This window comes from Grammomys surdaster, unplaced genomic scaffold (genome assembly GCF_004785775.1).
Source record: "Grammomys surdaster isolate TR1022 unplaced genomic scaffold, NIH_TR_1.0 66, whole genome shotgun sequence".
Lineage (NCBI taxonomy): Eukaryota > Metazoa > Chordata > Mammalia > Rodentia > Muridae > Grammomys > Grammomys surdaster.
In genome coordinates this window covers 16,997,739-17,022,263 of record NW_021604568.1, presented here as the reverse complement: position 1 = coordinate 17,022,263, position 24,525 = coordinate 16,997,739, and the positions used below count along the sequence as shown (strand labels likewise).

Here is a 24,525-nt window from a genome sequence, read left to right as displayed (position 1 = left end):
CATTTCCCCACAGCTTCACTGAAGTGTGCCATCAGTTATCTTGACCATAGTCGTTTTGTCCAAGCTGTGATGAAATCTCAGAGCAAGTATCTGCATGACCCTAGCTGCTGAGGATGCTGCACACTTCTGCACTTAGCCTTTTTTTAATTCTTCTTTTGGGAACTCTCTTCAGACCCACAGACAACTTTTAATTTTTTTTTAATTGATTTTTTTGTTTCTTAGTATTTTGTATATTCTGGTATTAATCCTCTATTATACTTATAGCTGACAGATTCTCTCCCACTCAGCAGGCTTCCTCTTAATGTGGTTGATTGTTTGCCTTGCTGTGGTGGAGGAGTGTTTTAGTTTTCTTAGGTCCCATTTGTCAGTTGTTGGCTGTGATTCCGGAGCAAACGGAGCCCAGTTCAGAGAAACTTTCCTGCATCTGGGTTTTCTTCCGGCAACAGTGTTTCAAGTTTCACATTGAAGCCTTTGATCCGTTTCAAGTTGATTTTGTACAAAGTAATAGATATGCATCTAATTTCATTCTTCTGTAGCATGGGTATTATTAGAATAGTTTATTAAACCTCCTTAATAGTGGTTTCTACAAAACCCAAACACGTACAGCTCTTACTAGAGGCACGCTGAAAATGTTTAAGTCTGAGGATTGATAACGATGCTATGAAGCCTTACTTCCCTCTGCTCTTCACTGAGGTGAAGATGCAGCGGCCATGAAAAGACAATACGGAAAGCTTTAGAACCCAGAAGGGTCTTATTCATGTTACCCATGTAAAATCTAAACCAACCTCTACGAAAAAAAAAAAACCTAAAAACACTTACACAGATAAATACTAAAATCAGTAACCCTGACATAAAACACAAATATAAGTCTCAATTCCATCAAGATAAAAGCAGAAGAAATATAGTATTCGTTGAATGTATAGTACCCTCCCCAAAGGTAATATATACCTTCAGATTCAGAATGTGACCTCATTTGGAAATGGGAGTCTCTGCAAATGTTTTAGGTAAAATGAAGTCAAAATGTACATGATATAAATGAGGTCATATTAATTTTATATTCACACGGACCCTAAATTCACTGACTGGAGTCTTTACAAAGCAAGTCATATACAGACAAAAATTTAGATCAAGATATAGTTACATGAAAGAAAGCCCAGGATATACTAAACGCTGGAAAAGCAGAGACCATTTCCTGGGGCCTTTGCCAGGCTCACAGTTCTGCTGCACATGCTCCAGACCTAAGACATTGCACTTTCTCAGTGTTAGCTATAAGAAACATGAGGCTCATGGTGAGATGTAACTGTAGCCTTAGGAAAACCATACGAGCATCCAGGGAGACAGCTCAGTGGGTAAGGGCATCTGCTGCCACTCCCGTCAAGCTGAGTCCAATCCCAGAACTCATATGGCTTGAAGAGAGAACCAACTCCCCCAGGCTACTCTCTCCCCTCCATAAGCACACTGCAGCCGGTACACATGCACACACACTCCTGCTCATATGTACCCCCTACACACACACTAAGTGTGAGTTCAGAACATTCTGATTTCATTGAGAAAAGTATGAAAATATTAATCATCTAGATACAATTTTGTTTTTAATGGTTTCCGTACTATAGGCAATCAGGAATGAACTGTTACTGACCAATGCCCAGGGAGTATATATGCACACACACACAAACACAAGCTCTTACTGCACAGACACATACACACACAAGCTCTTACTGGACACACACATCAGTTCTTATTGCACAGACACACACTCACACACAAGCTCTTACTGCACAGACACATACAAGCTCTTACTGCACACGCCCACATACACGCACTCACACACACAAGCTCTTACCTACCTAGATTGAAAATTAACTGTCAAACTAGTTATAAAAATCTGAAAGTTAATTATAAAAATATAAAACATGATAGAAGAGTGTTATTTAAGAAAAATACAAAGCACAGCTAATAAAAGAAAACAAAATTTACTTCTTTGACTATGTACATGTAAGTTCTATTTACCAAATAATAAATGAACAGAAAAACAACCCACATTCTGAGAAAGCAGGATTGCAAGATACAAAGTAAACCAGTACTGCAAAGAAATAGAAACAATCTATCAAATATAATAAAATGGACAGAATATTTGCCCAAAATGTCAGAGTATTATGTGACAATAAACATGAGACGTTCTACATTATTAGTAAAGGAGAAACTGCACATTGAAATCTAAACTGGCGGGTGGGAGAGCTGGCCCACTAGTGAAGTGCCTGTCTCACAGGAAGCAAGAAGCTGCCTATGACTCAGGGGATGAAGGACGGAGAAGAGCAAATCCTTGGAGCACGCTGGCTAGTCCCTCGAATCAGTAAACTCCAGGTTCAGGGAGAGATCCTGTCTCAAAAGTAAGGTGGAGAATAAAGTAGAAGCTCAATGCAAATGTCTGACCTCTGTATACATGCATGCACATGTGCACGGGCATTTGGGCACGCAAGAAAGTATCCACACTATCCACACCATATGGATGGATGGGTGGCTCAATCAATCAACCCATTAATAGATAGATAGATAGATAGATAGATAGATAGATAGATAGATAGATAGATAGATAGCAAAATAAAGCAGAACAAAACAAACCCTAGGCATCATTTCCCACAATCGATCACAACAAAAGAAGTTTTGTTTAAAGGAAACAATGCGAAATCTTGGAAAGACTATGAGTTCGTGTGAAAAACTTTCATCAGTGGTCAGAAGGCAAATGAGTAGACATCCAAATTGGAATATGGTTTGAGTAAATCTGAATATAATGCCATTCCCTAGGACCACGAATCTATACATTAAGTAAATGAATGGTAAACAGGTATATTGACAACCAGACTAAGTAAGAGCACTGAGACCACGGTTGTTCATTCAAGCTAAAGACTCAGACACAGGGCTGAAAATGCTCATAGTGTCTTACAATTCCTCACATCAGTGCCACACCCTCCTACCCACAATCCTTCACTTCCCTCGCCCAGCCCTCCCCCTCCCCCCAAACGATCACTCCATACATCATCTCTCTGCAGCTCAAACGTCCTGTAGCTAGCTTCGTGTTTTCAACCAACGACTTTACTTTTATTTCACCGAGAACATAGAGAACTGAACGGTGTGTAAGTTCTCGAAGCCTTTACCCAGTTCCTGTATTTGTGGTCACGTAGCCTGCCATCTCTCCTGTCTCGAAGATCATGAAGTACCTGCTCCCCCTCGGTCCTCCCTCCCACTGCCGCTTTTGCAAACACTCATCTAGCATAGTGTCCCCTTTCTTCAAAGTGCTCCCTTTCTTCCTGTGTTTGATCGGCCCTGGGTCAGGCTACAAACGTAATTATTTCTTTAACCTTAAACACGATCCTCTCTTAGCTCGCTTCCCCTACCAATATCACTAGTAACACATTTCCTTTATATTTCAGCTTCTCGGAGAGTTGTCAGTAGTTCTTCTGGTTTTCTTTCGAAGCTAATAAACAGCTTGAAAACCATTCAATGAAGCATTTGCTGAAAGGGGTTCAGACATGTAATACGCAGACATATAAGTATGGTCGTCGGAATCAACTTAAATGTGGTTTACCTAAACAGTAAACTTACAAAGCTGATCTGTCTCCAAAATCTCTGAAAGGTAAAAAGGTTTTCAAAATCTAAGTCCCTGTTATTATACACACACACACACACACACACACACACACAGAGAGAGAGAGAGAGAGAGAGAGAGAGAGACAGAGAGAGACAGAGAGAGAGAGAGACAGAGAGAGACAGAGGGAGACAGAGAGAATGGTGACAGGCTCCTACTGTCAGATATGACAGATATGCAAAAAAAGCATCATGAACTGTCCCATTTAACAAGGTTAATCAAAGCTATAAAGACACCAGACCTCTATGACAACGTTGAAGCCCCCTGGAAAGGATAGCGTCAGTCGACACAACATACAAACAGGATAAAAAGAGTCAACTTCGAAGAGTGAGAACCCTTCAAGTCAACGACATTTCTCTTCCTCCTCTCTGTAAATGTGAACGAATAAGATCTAACTGCTTAGGCTTGTGGCAGCAATGGCTTTGAGTGTACCCCGAACTTCCACGCCTCAATCCTTTCCCAACAGTGAAAATAAAAATGTTTGGTAACTCAACATTAAAATGTGAGCCCCTTTTAATATACCAAATTATCACAAACTAGTAGCATGTAATATTCAATCACAAAAGTGATATCAAACATATTCCTATTTGTTAAGTAAGTTATAAAACAACACACTGTCTTAGTTTTTTTCCCCACTACGGCTGAGATAGGCTGTCTGATTCAATTCTTGTTGGTTGGTTGGTTGTACTTGTTTGGTGGTGGGGTTTGCGGGGCAGGGGGTCAGGGATGTTTTGAAAATGTCATTATGTTGTTTTCCTTTTTTTAATAATATTTCCATTAGATACAGAATTTTAGGCTGCTTGTTTGCTTTCAGACATTTGGAACTGTCTTCTGGGTTCCATGTTTTCAGTTCAGCTAGCTACTCGATTGGTGGAGTGTTTACTACATAAATAACAGGATAGCAAGTAGAGTTCAGCTCTCGGGAACCCAGGTAAAGGCCAAGTGGGTATGGTCAGTGGGTGTGGCCTATGGGAGTGGCCAGTGGGTGTGGCCTGTGGATGTGGCTTGTGGGTGTGATCGGAAGGTATGACCGGGTGGGTGTGGCCAGGTGGATGTGGTCAGGTAGGTGTAGCCAGGGGTGTGGTGGCCCACCTGAATCCCAGTGCTTGAAAGATGGAAGGCACAGGCAGGCAGAGAATGCTTGGATTAAGCAGGCTAGCCAGGTGAGCTGTATCAGCGAAGTTTGTGTTGAACTAAGAGACACTTCCTCAACAAATAAGGCAAATGGTGATGTTTGAGAAAGACTCCCTGTCTCCAACTTCAAAACTCCACATGCATGCACACATAAGTACATGTGTGCAAATGTGTGTGCCTACCACAGAAAAAAAACATACACACATGCATATGTACTACCCACCATGCACACAGGTTACAGAACCAGAAAATCTGTCAGTTGTCAGTCAGTCAGAGCTGCCTCCAAGACAGGGAAATGCCTTTCCTCTTCGTCTTCATTCTGAGGGAATCTTACTATAATTGTATTAATTTCCCCTGCCCTCGGTTTCAGGATGCTGCTTCATCATGTAACCTAATCTCTTTTGTCATGTATAGAATACTGTTTTTCATTTCCAAAAGGAAGTTCTCACAACCCTATTCTCTTCACACAATGCAGAAAGTCAGGCATAGACTTAAAAATGAAAGGATAATAAATCACTATGCAATAAACAATTTTCCTTAAGTGCACTCAAGCAACTTCGAAAGACATGTTCATTGTCTTAAAACAAAAAGAGTACTTTCCCAGATTCTGAAAAACAAAATAAGTACAACAAAAATTATATTTTAAAACTATAAATACAGAAGATAAATTTTAAAAATCTGTTTCTAGAAGAAAACGAATGTGACGGCTATAAATGCATCATACGCTAAACAAAAAGGGACAAATGAACCCCAAAGAGAATCCAAGCCACCGTATTTACTGGAGAACCACTCATCAAAACATCACTGAGCCACTGGTCTCTCTACCTCACAGCAGGAGTGGAAATCCTGCCATCAGCTACAGTGACAACATGGAGGACAGGCCTTCCCTCTGGGGCACCAGGCGGTGCCTCGGTAACACATCACGAGGTCACTTCTCTGTGTGCACCTCAGAAGAATTCCTATAAATGAGCATGGGAAGGCTAGCACAGCATGCGTAACATTGCACTGCTAGTTATAAAAAAAAAAATGAAAATATATCTTAACACAACAAGCTTGGCATTTCATCCAAATTAGATGATAAAACTGAAAAAAAAAATGATCTTGCAAACTTAACAAATATTTTAAAACACAAGTGCAAATAAGCACAAATCCAGGACGTGTAGTACTAAAGCTTAAGATTATGGCGGTAAGCAAAATTTCACATCTAAAACGAGTGTATTAGAAGTGATTGTAGGTGTTTTATCGGATCAGATTATTTTAAATTATATAGTTCATACCTGGGGAATTTATTATTTTGTGCTATTGGCTGCATGACAATGTATCATAGTTATCATTAAGATTTTATAAGTTCAAAAATTTTCCTGTGGCATTCCAGACCCACCACTACTGTGTAAACAGAAGATATTATCACAACACAACAGGGCTCGTGCTCACTGGGGCTCACAGGGCTGTGACAGCATGCACAAGGCCTGCTCAGGTTCAAACCACACACAACCACAGAGAGGAAGAGACGTGAGCACCAAGTCCTACCCTAACCAAGAAGCCCCAGGGTCGTGACCCTGAGTGCATCAAGCACACTCCCAGGTCCCCACCGTGCCCTGGAGTAGTTGCCTGACACTAAATGTATCCACAGCTTTTGTGTGTGACTTTTTTGGTTTGGGTATTTCTGGGAGTTTTGGTGGTTGTTTTCTTTGTTTTGATTTGTCAAGATTTTGGTTTTTTACTGAGAGTTAAAAAGAACATGAGGTTGAAGGGGATGGAGGTGAGGAAGATCTGGGAAGAGCAGGGGAAGGGGAAGGAATACTATCAAAATATACTGAGTGATAGAACGCCAGTCAAGATACTGCTGCACAGCCCTTCACTCCGCCCCCTTCCCCGAACTGTCAGTCTACTCAGCCATTCCCTCCGCCCCCTTCCGGAACTGTCACTCGGTCTACTCACCAGGTCCTGGTGTTGACTTCATACTTATAGAGGTCATCCACCAGCCCGTACTTATTGCCGGGCAAGGCTTTGTAGCCTCCGTGAACATAGATGGACTTGGTGACGTCATCATACACACTCGTGTGGCCATATCCGCCCTGCACAATGGCTCCTTTCGTTTCCGGAACTAGCCAAGTGTTTGATGCTATGGCGGAGGGAAAACAGACGATGAATTTCAACCCGTAGTAAAAGTACAAGCAAAATATCATAAACAGCCAGCAAGTTAACTCTCGCGGCTCATAAACGAGTAGAGAGAGCTGCCTAACATTCAGTACTTAAAAACTGAAGACGCCGCAGTGGGTGCCGAGACAAGACTAAGCGACACACATAATAAATTCTGTAACACTGAAAATCCAATTTGTGTGTTTATAAAAGAAAATAGGAGAAATTTAACTTATATGTATTCATGTTATTTAAAATAGTACTTAATAAAATAAAATATATAGCAAATTTTTATCAAGGCCTATTATGTGACACTTTGAATAAGTTAGTGATACAACAGAGATTAAAAATTACATGACTACTGTCTTTTTTTTAATATATATGAGTAGCTGTCTTCAGACACACCAGAAGAAGGCATCAGATCCCATTACAGATGGTTGTGAGCTACCATGTGGTTGCTGGGAATTGAACTCAGGGCCTCTGGAAGATTAGTCCAGTGCTCTTAACTGCTGAGCCATCTCTCCAGCCAGACCATTACCCTTAAACCTAAGCTAAATGAGCAAAGTTTTACACTGTGCCAGTCCTAAAAACTAAAGTTCTAGTATTCTCCTGACAATCATAATATTGTTGGGTTCTACCAACAGGCACACTGGTATGTGTTTTGAAGGGAAAAGAAGATATTCTCCTGTGACTGTGACATCAGACAACCAGGTGGCTGTTGGCAACTGAACTCAGGTCCTTCCCAGGAGCAAGTACTCTTGACATGAGCCAGCTCTCTAGCCCAGCAGCTGTTATAATAGAACACTGAAGGCCTACCTGACCATGGTCAGGGAACTAATGACTGTGGTCTCTTTTAACGACAGCTGGCCACTGTTTTGTACTCTTTACTGTATAGTTTTCTTGGTGAAAGCCCTTTAACTTTCTGACATCAGACACCTGGACATCGCACCAACTGCTCAAATGCTCTTGGACACAGCAGTAAATCTTAGTAGGGAACACGATTTGAGAGAAAAGTTGATAGATCTTAATTTGTACTGATATAATACACAGAATGTTTTAAGTGCTCACGATCCCTTATAAAACTCAAAAATCATGATTCATTCCACTTCTGTGCAACCAACAAAACAGAAATCAAACAAAAAAATACTATTATAAATTCATTTAGAAGTGGTATTTTGGTTGTAGAATAGGCCAAAAGGAACTGAATGTACAGATATTTTTTAATGCACCAAAGCTCCAGTTGCCAGTCTATAAAAAGATTATTCCTAACTGAGAATAAAAGTCTACCAGACACCACACGCATCAGCTACCAGCCAGCATGGACATTAGCGCTACTGCACACTCCAGTGCATCTGTGGTGCTGTCCTGGCCATGCATGCAGAGTCACATCTGAATGAGACTGGGAAGGGCACCTTCCTCACACATGTGTTCTCACTATCAACGAGGCCCACAGAGGAGCAGTCTCACTGAGATTGTGTTCAGACTCTGTAAGGTCACATATGTTGGTTACATAAAAGCTAAGAACTGGAGTTCATTAATGACAAGGGAACCAGACATGAGAATATTCTTAAATTTAAACAGCAACTATAAGATAAATGTTTGTGGACAAATTAGAAATAACAATATAAAAAAATCACACACACACACACTCACACACACAATAAATAAAACAACAAAACCCAGCAGTAGAGAATATCAGGCATAGACTGAGCAGGTGACCTCCACACACTAAACAACAATCTCTTTTAGAAACCAACAGTTTATCCTTGAGAATCTACCTTCAAGTAGCTAGAGACCTAGCCGTAAGACTAAGAACATGATACAGAAAAAAAATCCTAAAATTCATAAACTACAAAGACATGAAGTAATTTCAGCTTTTGGTTCATAGGTAAATTTCAAGGCAACAGCACCATCTGTTGGAAAGCCTCATAGCTTAAAATATTTGAAAATGAGCATAAAACATCCCCTCATCTGGCCAAGAGATATACCCAATTATTAAAGGACAAATTTTAGCACAATTAAAAGGACTATATTCAAAAACCATTATGAACATAATTCGTCTTACAATCCCAAGCTAAAATAACTTACCATTTTGACCAAATGATTAGAAGATTAAAATAAGAATGCTCCAGCCACTAAAGAAATTGCATTTTAAAGAAACTCACAGATATGGTATTCCTGTATGCTGCTTGTATAGCCATATATTGCAGAATATCCAAATATCACAATCATGACAACATCTCTACTGTCCAACTCCATGATGTGTGCTGAGTGTCCCTCCACAGCATACTGCTGGCCATGTCCAAGGACAGTGGGGGTTTTTGTGCTCCATGACTGACTGCGTACGTTAAACACCCATAATTCATCAGTGACATTCCCATCGCTTGCCTCCATTCTGCCTCCGTACATAAAGATGTTCTCCTGTGAGTTAAAATGCACACGCTAGTACACAGGACAGTCATTTCTCAGCAGCACGCATCAGTTCTTTAAGACTTGATTTACATGCAACATTTTAGTAACTGCTCGAAGCATACTACATCGATGGTAACGAACGGGAAAGCTTAGCTATGGTTTCAAACATTGCATTAATGTGACTTAGTTTAAACATTCTCATTATATACTCTATTACGTGCATTTTTGTTTTAAAACACATCAGAAACTCTGTGTTAAGCATGTGCTGGTTTTACAAGGTATGGCTCCCACATGTCAGAAAAGCAGAGATGTATGCTGACATCACCCATGGACAGTCTTCCCAGCATCTGAATGACCTGGGTCCATAATGGTTACATTTTAACTATATCGTCTATGTTAATTGTCCTTGCCACTCTCAACAATTCAATGTTTTCCAGCACTAGTCTCCAAAAACATGGGTATCTGTACATCCCTCAACGTACATTTTAGTACCATTTATGGCTGTGGGATTATCCAATTAATTTCATTCATAGTTGATTCACATAAATGTGCAAAAATGGTATAAACTGCTATACTTGAGCAAACTAAAAAGATGTTTTCTTCAATTTGATAGAAGTTATCTAAGGAAAACACTAAACTAAAATTATACTTTATGGTGAATTGTTAGATAATTTCCCTGAAAACCAAGAATAAGATAAGGGTGCCTACTTTGTCATTTCTATTGAAAGGTCTACCTAGGGCAGATAGACGAGAACTAATTAGGACTCAGATAAAACAGAATGGAAGACAATTTCTACCAGCAGATTGTATCACCTTCTATATAAAAGATCCTAAGAAATGAAGAGTTAGCAAGAGAGTTCAGTTACATTGTAGCATGAGGTCAAGCCACAAAGTGCATGTTTGTCTGCACACTTGGGATGAGCAATACAAAAGCAAAGTTAGCAAAGCAATTACATTGAACACCAAAAAATACAAAGTATTTAAGAATCAATCTACAAAACAGTTCAAAACTAAAGTTATAAAAACCCAGCTGAAATTTACGAAGCTATACATGGAAAGATGCCCCACGTTTACGGATCGGCAGACGTCACTGAGATGACAAAGATCTCCAAGTCTGCGTACAGACTCGGCTCGATCTCTAACAGAATTCTCTGTAGAAACAGAAATCCCATTCTATGAGTCATCTACAATATCAAGGGTTACAGAAAAGCAGACCAACCTGTAAAGACAAAGAGACTTCTTTAAAACAATACAGAACAAGTCTGAAAACAGTGTGGTTTGGCATCAATCAGCACAGGAGAACGAGGAGCTCGGAGATACACTGGTAATAAGAGATGCGCCTGTGGTCAAACGGTGTTTGACAGAACTGCTAAGACTACTTACTCAATAAGAAAAGATGCTCTCTGTGATAAATTTGGGAAAACAGACACAGGCAAAACAATGAGGCAGAACCCTTACTGCTCATCATACACCCAATTTTTAAAAATGGATGAAATAGATAAATAAACATAACAGGCAAAGCTATGTAGCCCTCCTTCATGAGTAGGAGGCAAGTGAGAAGCTGCCTCTCTGTGATGCAGTCAATGCCCCACATAGAGCAGTGGTATAAAATGTCAGTCTGGTCGAGCTCTCACCCCAAGTCTCTGGTCTAGCAGCTCTGCTCATGAGCCTCGTGGTTTACCGTTCCCATGGAGTGCTGGAGACAGATCGGAGGTCTACTATTTCTCTAACACAAACAACAACCAAAATGTTTGTAAGCAGGAGACCTACCTGATACAGAGCAAGAGAATGTCCGTATCTCTGAAGAGGGCCCCTTGATACAGCACCTACATTCCATATACTGCTTTCTAAATTGTAACTAAAAACAAGAAAACTACGTTAGCAAGCTAAAACTCATTTTCAGTTCTTTAATTTGTGTGTGTGTGTGTTTCTTCACTTGAATTCAAATTCTCTTTAAATCCTGAAGAACGTATAACTAACAATTTTATAGGCCATATTAAAACTTGTTAATAAAGCTTCCGTTGAAAAAATATCTTCTCTTGCTGGGCAATGGTGACGCATGCCTTTAATTCCAGCACTTGGAGGCAGAGGTGGGAAGATCTGTGAGTTCAAGGCCAGCCTGGTCTACAGAGTGAGTTCCAGGATAACTGGGGCTACACAGAGAAACCCTGTCTCAAAAAACAAAACAAGAAAAAAATAGAAAGAAAGAACAAAAGGAAAGGAATATCTGCTCTTAAGGTTTAACACTTCAACGTACAATATGCAGGACTCAAGAAATACCTCAGTGGTTACAAGTCCCTGTACTCAGAGAGGACCTGTCTGTAACTCCAGTTCCCAGGGATGCAAAGCCCTCTTCTGACTTCCACAGCCACCAGGCATGCATGTGGTACACACATACATGTAACCAAATACTCATACAAATAAAACAAACTTTAAAACATTAATTTTTTAAAACTTTAAACAGATACATAAACTTGAGTATGCCATCCACAGCTAGAATTAGTCTAATTACATTTAATAATTGCAATGGACTTATAACTTAAAAATAATGTGTTCTTTGCTTTCAAAATAAAATAAAATCCAGCCTTCCTTAGAAACAGATAAAAATTCTCTCCCTTTTTACAATAGTCATTGACTTTTAATATTAATGCTTTTGTGTGTGTGCGTGTGTGTGTGTGTGTGTGTGTGTGTAAGAAAACAATTCATCAAGCACTACATATTTCCTATGCATAAATATAACTTACTTGCTAATAATTCTTTTAAGTTGAGCAGAATAAATCTAGTAGTATAGAGGATTTTATAAAAGTAAGCTAATCTTGTAATATGTGACACAAAAGTATGGTTTCTGGAATCTATTGGGTATGAAGTGAAGTTCTAAGCTGCGCATCTGAAGTGCTTAGAGCTCCGAGCTCCTGCAGGCGCAGTGGCCACGCTCCACACTGGATCTTAGTTTGTCAAAACAGCAAGCAGGAGCCTGAAGTAGATGGTGCTGCTTCCAGAGGCCTGTGGCCCTGCTACAGGTGAGCGCCATGATTTCCAAACACTCCAACAGCTCCCCCAGCCGCTTGTGTTTGTTTGTTTCCTTTTGTCTTACTAGATCAACAAACATGTATCAAATTGGGTTACATTGTGACCTCACTTCCCTTCGAGCTAGCAGGCTGCTGTTCCCCAGCTGTCTTCCATCTTCCTTACCCAAAAGTCTGTTAACCCAACTACCCCACAAACCTCACTAGGGTCAACATCTTCAGATCAAATCCTTGGCTGCTCTTCTGCATGGCTTGGCTAATGGCCAGCATTTGACATGGGTGGCATGTTAGTCCTCGAACCAACTCCCCTCTGCAGTCACTGCACAGGGTGGTTTCCCTAAAGCCCTCATTCCTTTTCAAACTGCTCGCTGGGTTCTCTTCCTCCTCCTAACCTTCTTGTGGCTGGGGTTCAGTCTTGCTCTACTCTATATAAAAACTTGTTCCCTGTGTAATTCCATTCGAACTAAATCCCCATTTCTACTCTTCTTCCAAGAGCCCTACATTCTGACTCAAATGGTCAGAGTGAGTCTTCTACGGTGTACATCAAAGCCTGCTCAGAACCTCGCATGACTTACCACACACGCATGCGTGCGCCCATGCGCGCACACGTGGACACAGAAAGCTTTGATCCTTCCCCACTCCTCCATTTGCCTCCCTCGTCCTCCCCTTTAACTTAACCCTTTCCGCAAATTGCATGGCTTCCCAGTGAAATATGAAACTTATTTAAAATACTCTAAACAGGTATTAAAATTTTTATTAAAAAAAAACCCATGTACAGTGACAAATACTTGAGTTTGGGCACTGACTACATATGGTCTCAAATTTAGCAAATGTATACTACCTCAGAAACAGCCATTGATATATTTGAACAACAGAATTTAGCTTGTTATGGAGGTTGAAAGATAAATACTTACTTCAGAACCATTTGAAAAGAACTGTAGTTAAAAGTATAGCCTCCAATCACCCACATGAATTTCCCATGTAAAACTGCTTTATGTGAAGCCCGACCCACGGAAGGGCTGAAGGGTTTAACATTTGGCAAAATCCAGTAAGACTCAGTGGAAGGGACGTTCAGAGAACAATCTGGGCCTGTTAAAAAAAAAAATCAAGCAACACATTGAATTAAACAAAGATATTTCCAAAACAGATTATACAGATGAAGAGAATCTAATGTTCATCATATTAAAAATGTAATATGCATAATAATCTGACCGTACGAGGTGGGGCACACCTCTAAAACTGCCAGTCAAAAGGCTGAGGAAGGAAGATTGGAAACTCGTGGGCAAATTAACAACTCAGGTACACAGTGAGACCCCAGCCCAAAATCTTCCTTCATGAAAAAAAAGTCTGAGATATAACTTGCAAATAAATTCTTAACAAGGGAAATATAATCAGATTTTAGCATGTTCTAATGAATATCATAATGTATACAAAGCTTGTTAAATCACATGAAATTTCGTATTTCCTTTAGTGGGCTTCTACAATATTAAAATGGAAAACAACATCCTCAAATCCTAGTTCGGTCAGTTACGATGTGACTTTAGACAAATCTTTTTACCTTGCCCAGCATCAAGCTTCCATGTATAAAGTAGAAACAAAAGTCTATTCACAAATGCTATTAAAAGTTTTTACTATTTCACAAAAAGTGTATAAAAGACATTTATAAGTTATAAGCTATTAAAGAAACGTGATAAGGCTCACATTATTAAGAACCAAACTGGCTTCAGTAGGTAGCCTCGTATATCAGCAAATAATAATAACTATTTAGAAACTATAAAAATTTCATAAAGTGAAAACAAATGTCCAGTAGTATAAAACTGGAGCAACAACTGTCTCTTAAACAGACTCGTGTGACTGATAAGTCTAGATGTCCTCATCCATAAGATGCAGATGGGGTGATAAATGTCTCCGAAACCTGACACAAAGGAACTCACTGTCACAATACTTCCTGTCACTGCACTGCACTTCCTGTCACTGCACTGCACTTCCTGTCACTGCACTTCCTGTCATTGTACTGTACTTCCTGTCGCTATACTACACTTCCTGTCACTGCACTTTCTGTCATTGTACTGCACTTCCTGTTGCTGCATTACTTTCCTGTCACTGTACTGTGCTTCCTGTAGCTGCACTGCCCTTCTTATTGCTGTTCAACCTGTCACTGTGCTGCACTTCCTGTCGCTGCACTTCCTGTCACTGCACTTCCTGTCACTGTACTTACAGATACAAGCTGAGTCCTACAGCAACACTAGCTGAATCAGGCCTGCATCTGCTTCTGCGGAGCACTGTGTGTATCCTGTGTGTTTCTCACTATCCAAGATCTGTCATTAGCATCACACGTCGTAACAACCTATAATCACGTTACTATTGAAATCACTTGAGGTCATCACCAACCACAGCTACATAAAACAATAAACCCAACTGATAAATACGTGTTGTGACCGCTTCAGGAACTGGTCTGGCTGTCCCCTATTCTCTCCCTCTCCTTAAATCTCTTATTACTGAAGACAAAACAGTATTGAAATTAAGTCTGCTAACTACACTGGATGAATGGGGAAGTCAGGCTCCTTTCACTTAAATCAAAAGTACATGCTGTCCCCTTCTATCAACCGCCATTTAAAGGAAATGAAAGTGCTACCCCTGAGACCAAACGGTGAGGTGAACCCCTTCCACTAACAGCGCAAGTGTGGGGCTTTCAGTGGAAGAGCAAACCACTCACAACATCCCTTTAAACAAACCCCAACCTAGGGCAGAGTGGTGACCTCAGGAAACTCTCACTCTGTTCAGTTCTCTGAAAGCTGAGAAAGGTAAGGAAGGAGAGGAGACAAGTGTGGGGCTGCAGAGGCTGGTTTACAAAGAGTGCGGGGGGGGGGGGGGCTGAGGGGAGGAGCGGGGGCAGGGAAGAGGCAGTTCCACAGAGCGACCAGCCAGGGCTCATTCTAACCTCAGCAAAGGCAGCAAGCAATCCAGGGCTGATGAAGCCACTGAGCAGACTGGAAATGTGTCACAAGGGCTTTGACACCATTCCGATGCAGTAAAAGGAACGGAGATTATAGAAGGAGGTCAAAATACCAGCACTCGAAAGAATCTAAGGGAGATTCCCTAAGAATCCCATGAGTGCTTTTAAGTGACACCACTACAGTAAAAGAAGTGACTGTTAATCTGGTGGGCGCAACAAAAGGACCAGAAGCAGAGCACAGAGACAGAACTGAAACAAGAGTTACTCCTTGTGATGAGAAAAAAAAAATGGATTCCCAATATGGAGTCCGCTGATGAAGATGCTGTACACACTTAAGGATGATAAAACTTAGGATACTGCTTGGTTAGTGAAGATGTTTGGAAATGTTCTGTTCAGGTAAGATGCTATCAACCGATATCACACCAATCAGGTTGATCTGCAATCTGACCTCTCACTGCGGTCTTTACCAGTGACCACTGGTAGCCATGAAACTGAGGCAAGCCCCTCCCTCCCACGGCAAAAAAGGCTCAGTAACAACACAAGCAACTGTTACCATTTGGTAGCAGTAAAATGTTTTTAATTAAGACTGTGCATTTTTATAATAGTTTTGTTGTACATTTAAAATTATAATTGTGCATGAGTACAGTTTTGTATGAACATATAATCACTATACGCTCTGGGAACCTAGAAAAAATACACATGACTCACTATATTGCAACATTTATTTCATTACAACCATCCAGAATTAAACTTATAATAACTCCAAGATTATACGCCTTCATTTAATATGTTGGATATATTGTTTTGCCGAAACTAAATAATTGGTCACATGTTTAAAATGAAATTAATTCCTACAGTGCCTTTCTTATATCATCTAGCATGCCTATATTAATTTGCTATATCCACCATTTTTCTTTCTTCCACTTATGATTTAACATATATACTGAAATCTCAAATTCTCCAAAGAAAAAGAGGAGGAAGAGGAGGAGGAGGAAAGTGGGGGAGGGAGGGGAAGGAAGAAGATGAGGAGAAGAAAAGCAAGATGAGAAAACATTTTTGGAGAGTACCGTCTTCCAACTCCACTGAAAGGCATTTGTTACAGCAGACAAACTATTCTGCATATGTACTAGGCTCACAGAAGCAATTACTAAAGTCCTACTGTCTGTTTCAGCATATGTTAAATGCTCCTAAACTATTCTTACAAATAGTTAACTTTATAAACAATGAGTCACATGACTGGTAGTCATCACTCTATGTCCTTTCTAAGAATACAGTTTTTACAATTGAGGTAAATTATGTCATTATAAAAGAGTGTCTGTCTGTCTGTCTGTCTGTCTGTCTGTTTAAGCAGAAATCTGTGATCTCCAACATTCCAATTTTGAGGTGTAATGTGGCTAAAATGAAGTTATACGTGGAATCTCAATACAGAAACTATTCCAAAGTGATAGCATCATAACTGGAGCAGAAAAGGATCAATTCCCCTTGAGCCCCTGAGGCACTCATTCTGAAAATCATTGGTAGTATCGAGATACATAAGATATATGTACATAGAAAAGGATAACTTTAACATCCTAGAGACCTATTTCTGATCATTACAGCCATCAAGGCTATATACACAGACATTTAAAATAATGAAGTAGAAAGGAAAGCATGCCAGTTAACATTCATTCTAGGCACAAAAAACCAAACTGCCCATTTTATTAGTCCGGTCTCATGTTCACAGAATACCTAAACAGTGTATGTGTAATCCTCAAGTATTATTCACAAATGCAAATTTTATAGGTTAATAAAATGCATTAAGCTTGGTTACAAAAGATATGATTAAATCAAGATCTATTATCAAGTGTCTACTTACTAAAAAGGAAATGTCACTATAGCATTAGTCCTTAAGAATGCTATTTCAGAGCAGAAAGACAGCTCAGTTGTTAAAGTGCCTGCCTTGCCAGCACGAAGCTCCAAGTTAGGGTCACCAGCATCCACCCAAACGCTGACTGTGATGGCGCGCATCCATATAACCCAGCACTGGGCAAGTCTAGCTCACTGATGAGCTCTAGTTCAGGAAGAGATCTCCCCTACCCCATCGCAACAAATAAAGTAAAAAGCAATCTCAGGAGACACCCAGTGTTGGCCTCTGCCCACCACAGAGACATGCACATACCCCATAAACACAGGCATACACCACATACAAACAGAATACTATAAATGAATACAGTTTAATACATTACAGAACTGCCATCTTAGGACCCAGATGTAAATGTAATGAATCTTTCTAAAGAAAATGAAATTAATAACTAGACAGGTTAGTCGACTTACCCAAAATAACCCTGTGAGCTGGGATGAATTTCTTCATAAACTGAAGTGACCGTGAGAATCATCCACTCTAAGAATTATCGTGATACAGACTGAATGTTTGTTGGCGTTTACCAAAATTCCTAGATGTAAGCCCTAAACCCCAATGTGATGGTTCAGGAAGTGTGAGGGATGCACACACCACACACGTGTGTTCCTGCCATAGCTCTGCCAGAGAAAAGTCAGCAGGAAGGCAACCATGTGTAGGCGGAGAAGACGGCCCTCCCCAGAACCTGATTTCTTCTTGTTATTGAAGACATCCAACCTCCAGAATTGACAAGCGGGCGGAGAGTGCTTTGGTTACCGTAGTGTCGGCATTTGCCAGAGGAATAATGAACGTGAGCTAGTATGTGCACATGACACTCCTTTGAACATCGCACTGACCATTGTATCCATACTGGTGGTAAGGGTTAGTCAAGAAATACAGTATGTCTGTCAGGCCATACGGGGGTCTAAAACTCAGTGAGCTCTATTTGCAAAAGGAAATAATCTATGCTGAAAAGACTCCCGTCTCTTCCAAAGAGCATAACAACCTCCCTTCTGCCCAAGTAAGTTTGAAATGCTTACGTTGCTCTAACAAAAGCCCGAGGATTCAGAAAGTTACAGAAAAGGAAAAAACCGAATGCCACTCGATTGATGTAGTTGCTAAGGCATATTGCCACATCTTGAAGGCCCCTGTGAAATTTATTATTCTTTACATGTGAACATAAAGTGAATTTGTTATGTTTTGATTTTTATTTAGTTTAAAAATATGTTCTTTATCCAATCATTACAAATAAACCTAAGAGATAAATGTTTTCCAAAATACCTTTTTCCTAATGTGACTTAATTAATACTATAAAAATTCTATACATTCAGGAGTCTGTGATAGATTATCACAAGTTCGAGCCCAGCCTGGACTACATGATGAGTTAATTCCAAGCCAGCCTGAGCAACATTATGAGTCCTGTTTCAAAAGATAAATGAAATAAACAAATTATATTACATGAAAAGTATCAGAAGCAACCAAGAGAATCACGTGCTAATGAATCAACAGAGAAACTGGAGCACATGCACACAATGAACACAGCTCATGCTGAGAAGAAACGAGCTGTAAGTCACTGGGACACAGGGGAGAAACTTTACCACAGAACGCCAAGTCAGAGAAGCTACTTATTAACTCTACATGCTACATAGTTTCTGCTACAGTCATCCGTCATAGAACGTTTCCATCAACAAAAGACCACATGTGCACGACTATGCTATCAACGAATGTATCACTTAGGGAGAGCACACCCATCTTAAATTTGTGCACTCAAAACTGCACAACGGTACACCTCTCAGAATATACCAAGAGTACTATAAAGACTGCATATCCCATTCAGAAGAGCCAAAGCTATGGAGCCAGGAAGAAGGTCACTGGCTGTCGAGAGCTGAGGGAAGGAACAGTGAAGAGGCGAAGATCAGGGAGTCTCCTGTCAGAGAAACCATCCTGTGTTCTACTGTAAGGTGGATGGATGCCATGGTACCTTTAACCAAGACAACCCTAATATAAACTACGACTTTAGGTAACAGTGATCTAGTGATGTAGGTTCACAAGTTCTGGCAAATGTTGTCGATAATGGGAGCTATGCTAAGATGGGGGAAGATTTTCTGTATCTTTTTCTCAGTTTTGTTATGAACATAAAACTCTACCCCAAAATTAAATGTGTTTTAAGTCACAGAACTAGATGCGTCCACAGAAGTGTCTAACCAATTTCACGTGTGTGCATCATTCTCTGTCAAGTATATATTATGACAAAATTAAAATTATACAGTAAAGCTGTTTACTTTTCAAAATGCCAGACTAGGCATTTTCTAAATTCTTGTCCATTTCAGCTATTGGTTCTTTCAAGTGCTGCCTACAGGAAGAGAGAGACAAGAGCTTTAATAGCGCCTCCTTTGCTTAAAACACACTCCTCTGCGATTTGGAAAATGTCTTCAGCAGTAAAAAGATTAGAGTGATAAAGAATTAGATGAGCAGGTTCAGAAGGGAAAATCTGCTACCGAGCAGGAAGCTCGCTGTGCAATACAGGAAACTATGAAGCACGGAGCCCAGAGGCAAACTGAAATGCTGAGATTAGAACCCAAGAGTTAGTCAGGCTCTTCCTGTGTGCTCTCCTAATAAAATGCTACTGTCCAGAGGACGATGCTCACTGCCAGTGTGTGCACACTTGGATGGTTCATGCCTGCCAGTGTGTGCACATTTGCACTGCTCATGGCTGCCAGTGTGTGCACACTTGGACCGCTCATGGCTGACATTGTGTGCACACTTTGACCGCTCATGCCCCCATTGTTTCAGCAGAGTGAACACAGACAAGATTGGCTCCGCCTTTTTGGAGTGCTGAGACATACCAGGTTCCAGAAGTTTATGGAGTGCTTTCATGAAATACTATTGAGAATAGAATATAAAAAGCAGTAACAGTTTTAAACAATTAGAATGTGTGCTATTTTGAATCATGCCTCTACCATCCTCAGGAAACGAAGCACTACGAAGAGGAGAGAACAAAAGAAAGGGGCGGATGTTTACAGGGACTATTACAGATAGAGTCATCTCCTGTCAGAATCACTGAGATGACACAGCAATTAAAACTCATGTGGAAAGCACTGTACATAAGCCATATTCTACTTCCCCGGCTGTACTCTAACTGCTATTTACGTACAACTATTGTTATGGAAAATGAAAATATTTTAGTTTAAAATTTTAAGTTGGAAAAAAGCCTCAAAGCATTTTCTGAAGACACAAAATTTGCAAGTGATTAACTACTTAAAATACATATCCCCACCGCTAATGGACACTTGAAAGTTTGCACCTATCATAACCATAAATAATATGTTATCAATTATAAAATTCCATTTGCTAGGAAATCACTGGTATCCTGTGCTTGTGTGGTTCTCAGTTAGGTCAGAGAGAACTACTCTGTGTGTATATGCCTCTGAATTGTGTAATGTGTGCGTCAAACTTCCCTCCGTCAAAAAGTACTATATTAGCACAAAGACACTTCTCTGCAAACATAATCAGCAAATTAGACCTGAACAGATGATTTCAGATAACTATACTTATCCTTTAGTTTAAGTCCACAATGACAAATATATGACTATAGATGCTTAGGAAACCCCAAACTCTTCGATGTGGTTTAAAGCTACTCTTTCATGACAGACTGAAGACTTTAGAATTCTTTCCGAGGAATCTGACTTTTACAACAAGCAGCTAAGTAAACTTTTATTTATTGAAATAGTCTCTGTCCTTTTTTAAAACTAGCCACAAGGGGTCAGTCTCTCCTAAGAAATGCATTTAAAAGGATCCTATACCTGTAAAGCTGAATTTATTTTTGCAGTACAGTATATTACCAATCATGAGGTAAGTTTAAATACACCACATAGTAAGTCAGGTGAAGTCATCCAGTCTCTGAGGAGTCAACAAAAAGATTATAGAAGATCATAATGATCACATGCCTCCAATTTTAAGTTTAACGTGTAACTTCACTTAATCCCTAAAACAGCATGTGGACAGGTCTTTCCCTATTTTATTTATGAAAATGCAGATAACTAAGAACTTAACTGTTAACCTAAACATACCACCACCACCACCAAAAAAGCCAAAAAACAAACAAACAAACAAAAAAACACCTGAGACTTGGGTGTGCTAAGTAAAACGATCCGTGTAACATTTCATCTGCCATCTCCACGCCGCCTCCCCCCCCCGCCGCTCCCACGACGCCCCCAGGCGCCCCCACACCATCCCCACGTCATCCCCACGCCAACCTCATGCCAACCCCATGCCATCCCCACGCCATCCTCACGCCATCCCCACGCCATCCCCACGCCATCCCCACGCCAACCCCACGCCAACCCCACGCTCTCCCAGCGCCCCATGCCTACCTTGCCAACTATCGTTGCAGACACAGAGTTTTTCTCCCGTTAGGTCACAGTAGCCATGATCTGGACTCCCACAATTGGCTTTACAATAAGGAATGTCACAGGCCTCCCCTTTCCAGTATTTGTCGCATTCACAATACACTTGACTTGCAACAGAGACACTGGTTGTACACTTCCCATGACCAGAGCAATTGTTAGGACAAGAATTGATTCTGCAAAACATAATCCACAGGCTCAAGTATCATTCGTATGTGAAAATTCAAGAAAATTTAAGACGAATTTTGGGTCATTTTCATAGGCTTCGTTTTCTCTTTTGTGTTTATTAATTTAACACAGTTTCCCAATGTGGCTCCAGCTCTCGGTCTCTGCACCCCGTGTTTAGAGACAGGGTCTCGGTCTGTAGTCCTGGCTGCTCTCCTGCCTCTGCCTCCCAGGTCATTCCACCGCCTGCAGGCCTCTCATCTCATTGTTACATATTTGCTGAGTCTTAGTTTAGTCACTAGATGTCTTCTGCTAACTCTGATCTCAAGGACAACACTCAATTTCTGAAGCAACTGTACAGGTCCAAGTATGATGTTTATAAAGAAGTAAATAAATATTCTGAATATATATGTTAAGAAGAGACGTTTTGAACTCCTGAAACTTAAGAGAGCCAAGAATGTCTTAGTTCTAACTCTTTAAGGCCCATACCTCCACTTACACAGCCACAGAAGACGTGTTTTAATGCCCTTGACTGCTTTACAGTCTGCTCTACATTTACTTCTGCTGTGTATACACATCTGGATACATTACAGTATGAAGAGATCCCATAATAAACTGCTGATTCAAAGGTATTTCAAATACTTTATTCCTGGCGAAAAATTTTCTCATTAGCAATTTCTATCTTCTTGAAGAAAGTAAAAGAATTGACAAATGACTCTGTGGTCATTTCTCTAAAAGCATCTGAGAGCACCTCTCTCATTACATCACCCCTGCACTTCTAGATATAAAAGGGTTTTAATGAAATTAAACATGGTAAGGGACTAGAGAGATGGTTCAGTGACTGAGAGCAATGGCTATTCTTCTAGGGCACACGGGTTCAATATCCAGCACCCATATAGAGGCTCACACTGTCTATAACTCCAGTTCTAGGGGATGCAATATCTTCTGTAGGCACTAGGCATGCATGTGATACACAGACACATACACACACACACACACACACACACACACACACGCACACTCACACCAAAAAAAAAATACTTACAAATAAAATTTAAAATATTTTAAATAAGTAGAAATAAGTGTGCTGAAAAAAAACTCAAAGGGGACACAAACTCCTGAATAAATCCATAAGCTACTAATAGCTGAATAAAATATGAAGCGAAGGTAAGATCAGCAAAAGGATAAAAATATTGGAAAAATGAATCAGAAATTGCAGAATGAAAAACTCAGTAGGTCAAATTTAAAAGCGAAGGGAAGCCATGCCAATAATAGATCAGGTAGAGTACCAGATCACCAGGGCTCAATGACGAGGTAGCTGAAATCAAACATTTATAAAACCATAAAGGACCTATGGACAGAGCATGATGTCCTGTAGGACATCACTTTTAAACAAAACTTCCAAATCACGGTCATAGAAAGTACAAACTAAAAGCATAGGAAATACACTTATTAAAATCATAGCAGAAAATTCCCAAATATAGGAGGAGAATGGCTATCAGATATAAGAGGCATGCAGTACTCCAGTCAGGACCAGAGAAGAAGCCCTCATCTCAAACACAGGCAAAGGACTAAGTGTATGGGAAAAGTACTAAGCATACAGGAAAAGTACTAAGTGTACTGGTAAAGTATTAGGCATACAGGTAAAGTACTAAGTGTACAGGAAAAGTGCTAAGCATACAGAAAGAGTACTAAGTGTACAGGAAAAGTACTAAGCATTCAGGTAAAGTACTAAGTGCACCAAACAAAGGATACTGCAAGCTGCCTGACAAAGGCATTGAGTCACATATACACACACTAATCAGAATCACGTGGACTTCTCATAAGACCTGCACAGTAACACAATCTCTTAGAGACAGGAACTCAGCAAAACTGTCCATCCTAACTGAAGAAGACAGAAAGTCTTCATGACAAACAGATGCTAAAAGACCCCATGAGGTGCATGAAGGAAAATTCAGAAAGAAACCACACACTGATATGTAGAACTGACGACTTTCAACCCGAAATTGGTTGGAAAAGGAAAGAAGTAATTTTCGTATTAACTAAGGGGACTGTATTATTATATCAAGAAGCAAATACAGCCTCACAAGACACTGTTGGATGTAAAGACACAGACTGACGTCAGCACAGTAACAAGAGGTGATGCCAACACTCCACTCAACAACACAGACCACCTAGACAAAGTCCAACGAAGACTTATCACACTTAAACAACATTATACATCAAACAACTTAACAGACATCAACGCTACCCTGGCTAAACACTGCAGGCCAGACATTCTTCTCAGCAGCCCACGGAAACATTCTCTAGAATAGACCACATTGTAGAACACAAGGCAAGTCTTAACAAATAAACTGCAACAATTTCTCACAGTCTCTCTGATCACAGCCAGATGAATAGAAACCAACCAAACACTGAAAATATACAAATTCATAAAGACTGAGAAACAGACTCCAGAATGAATTTTTAAACTTACAATCAAATCAAAATGAAAACTCAATATAGCAGAACTTATGCATTAAAATAAACATGATTATCAGAGATAAACTTATAAATATCATTGAATAAAATCACAGAAATCTCTATTTAAAAACTTAATGATGGAACGTGAGGTCTTAAAAAAACAAGAACAAACAAAAGTCAAAATCAGTAGCTAGAAAAAAACAGTAAGTCTTAAAGAAGAAACTAACAGAACAGAAATGAACAACAGAAAGAAAGAGAGAAAGAGAGAAAGAGAGAAAGAGAGAAAGAGAGAAAGGGAG

General features: G+C 40.0%; 1 protein-coding gene across 1 annotated transcript in view; it reads right to left on the bottom strand.

The window, feature by feature from the left end:
* The window catches only part of Atrnl1 (attractin like 1), a 521,748-nt gene that overhangs the window by 468,964 nt on the left and 28,259 nt on the right, over positions 1-24,525 (bottom strand). The window contains exons 5-9 of the mRNA XM_028775552.1: positions 21,566-21,774; positions 13,275-13,449; positions 11,105-11,192; positions 9,088-9,343; positions 6,722-6,905 (exon numbers count right to left, since the gene is read on the bottom strand). Coding sequence (XP_028631385.1) covers positions 6,722-6,905; positions 9,088-9,343; positions 11,105-11,192; positions 13,275-13,449; positions 21,566-21,774 — 912 coding nt within the window. The remainder of the gene's footprint in view (positions 1-6,721; positions 6,906-9,087; positions 9,344-11,104; positions 11,193-13,274; positions 13,450-21,565; positions 21,775-24,525) is intronic.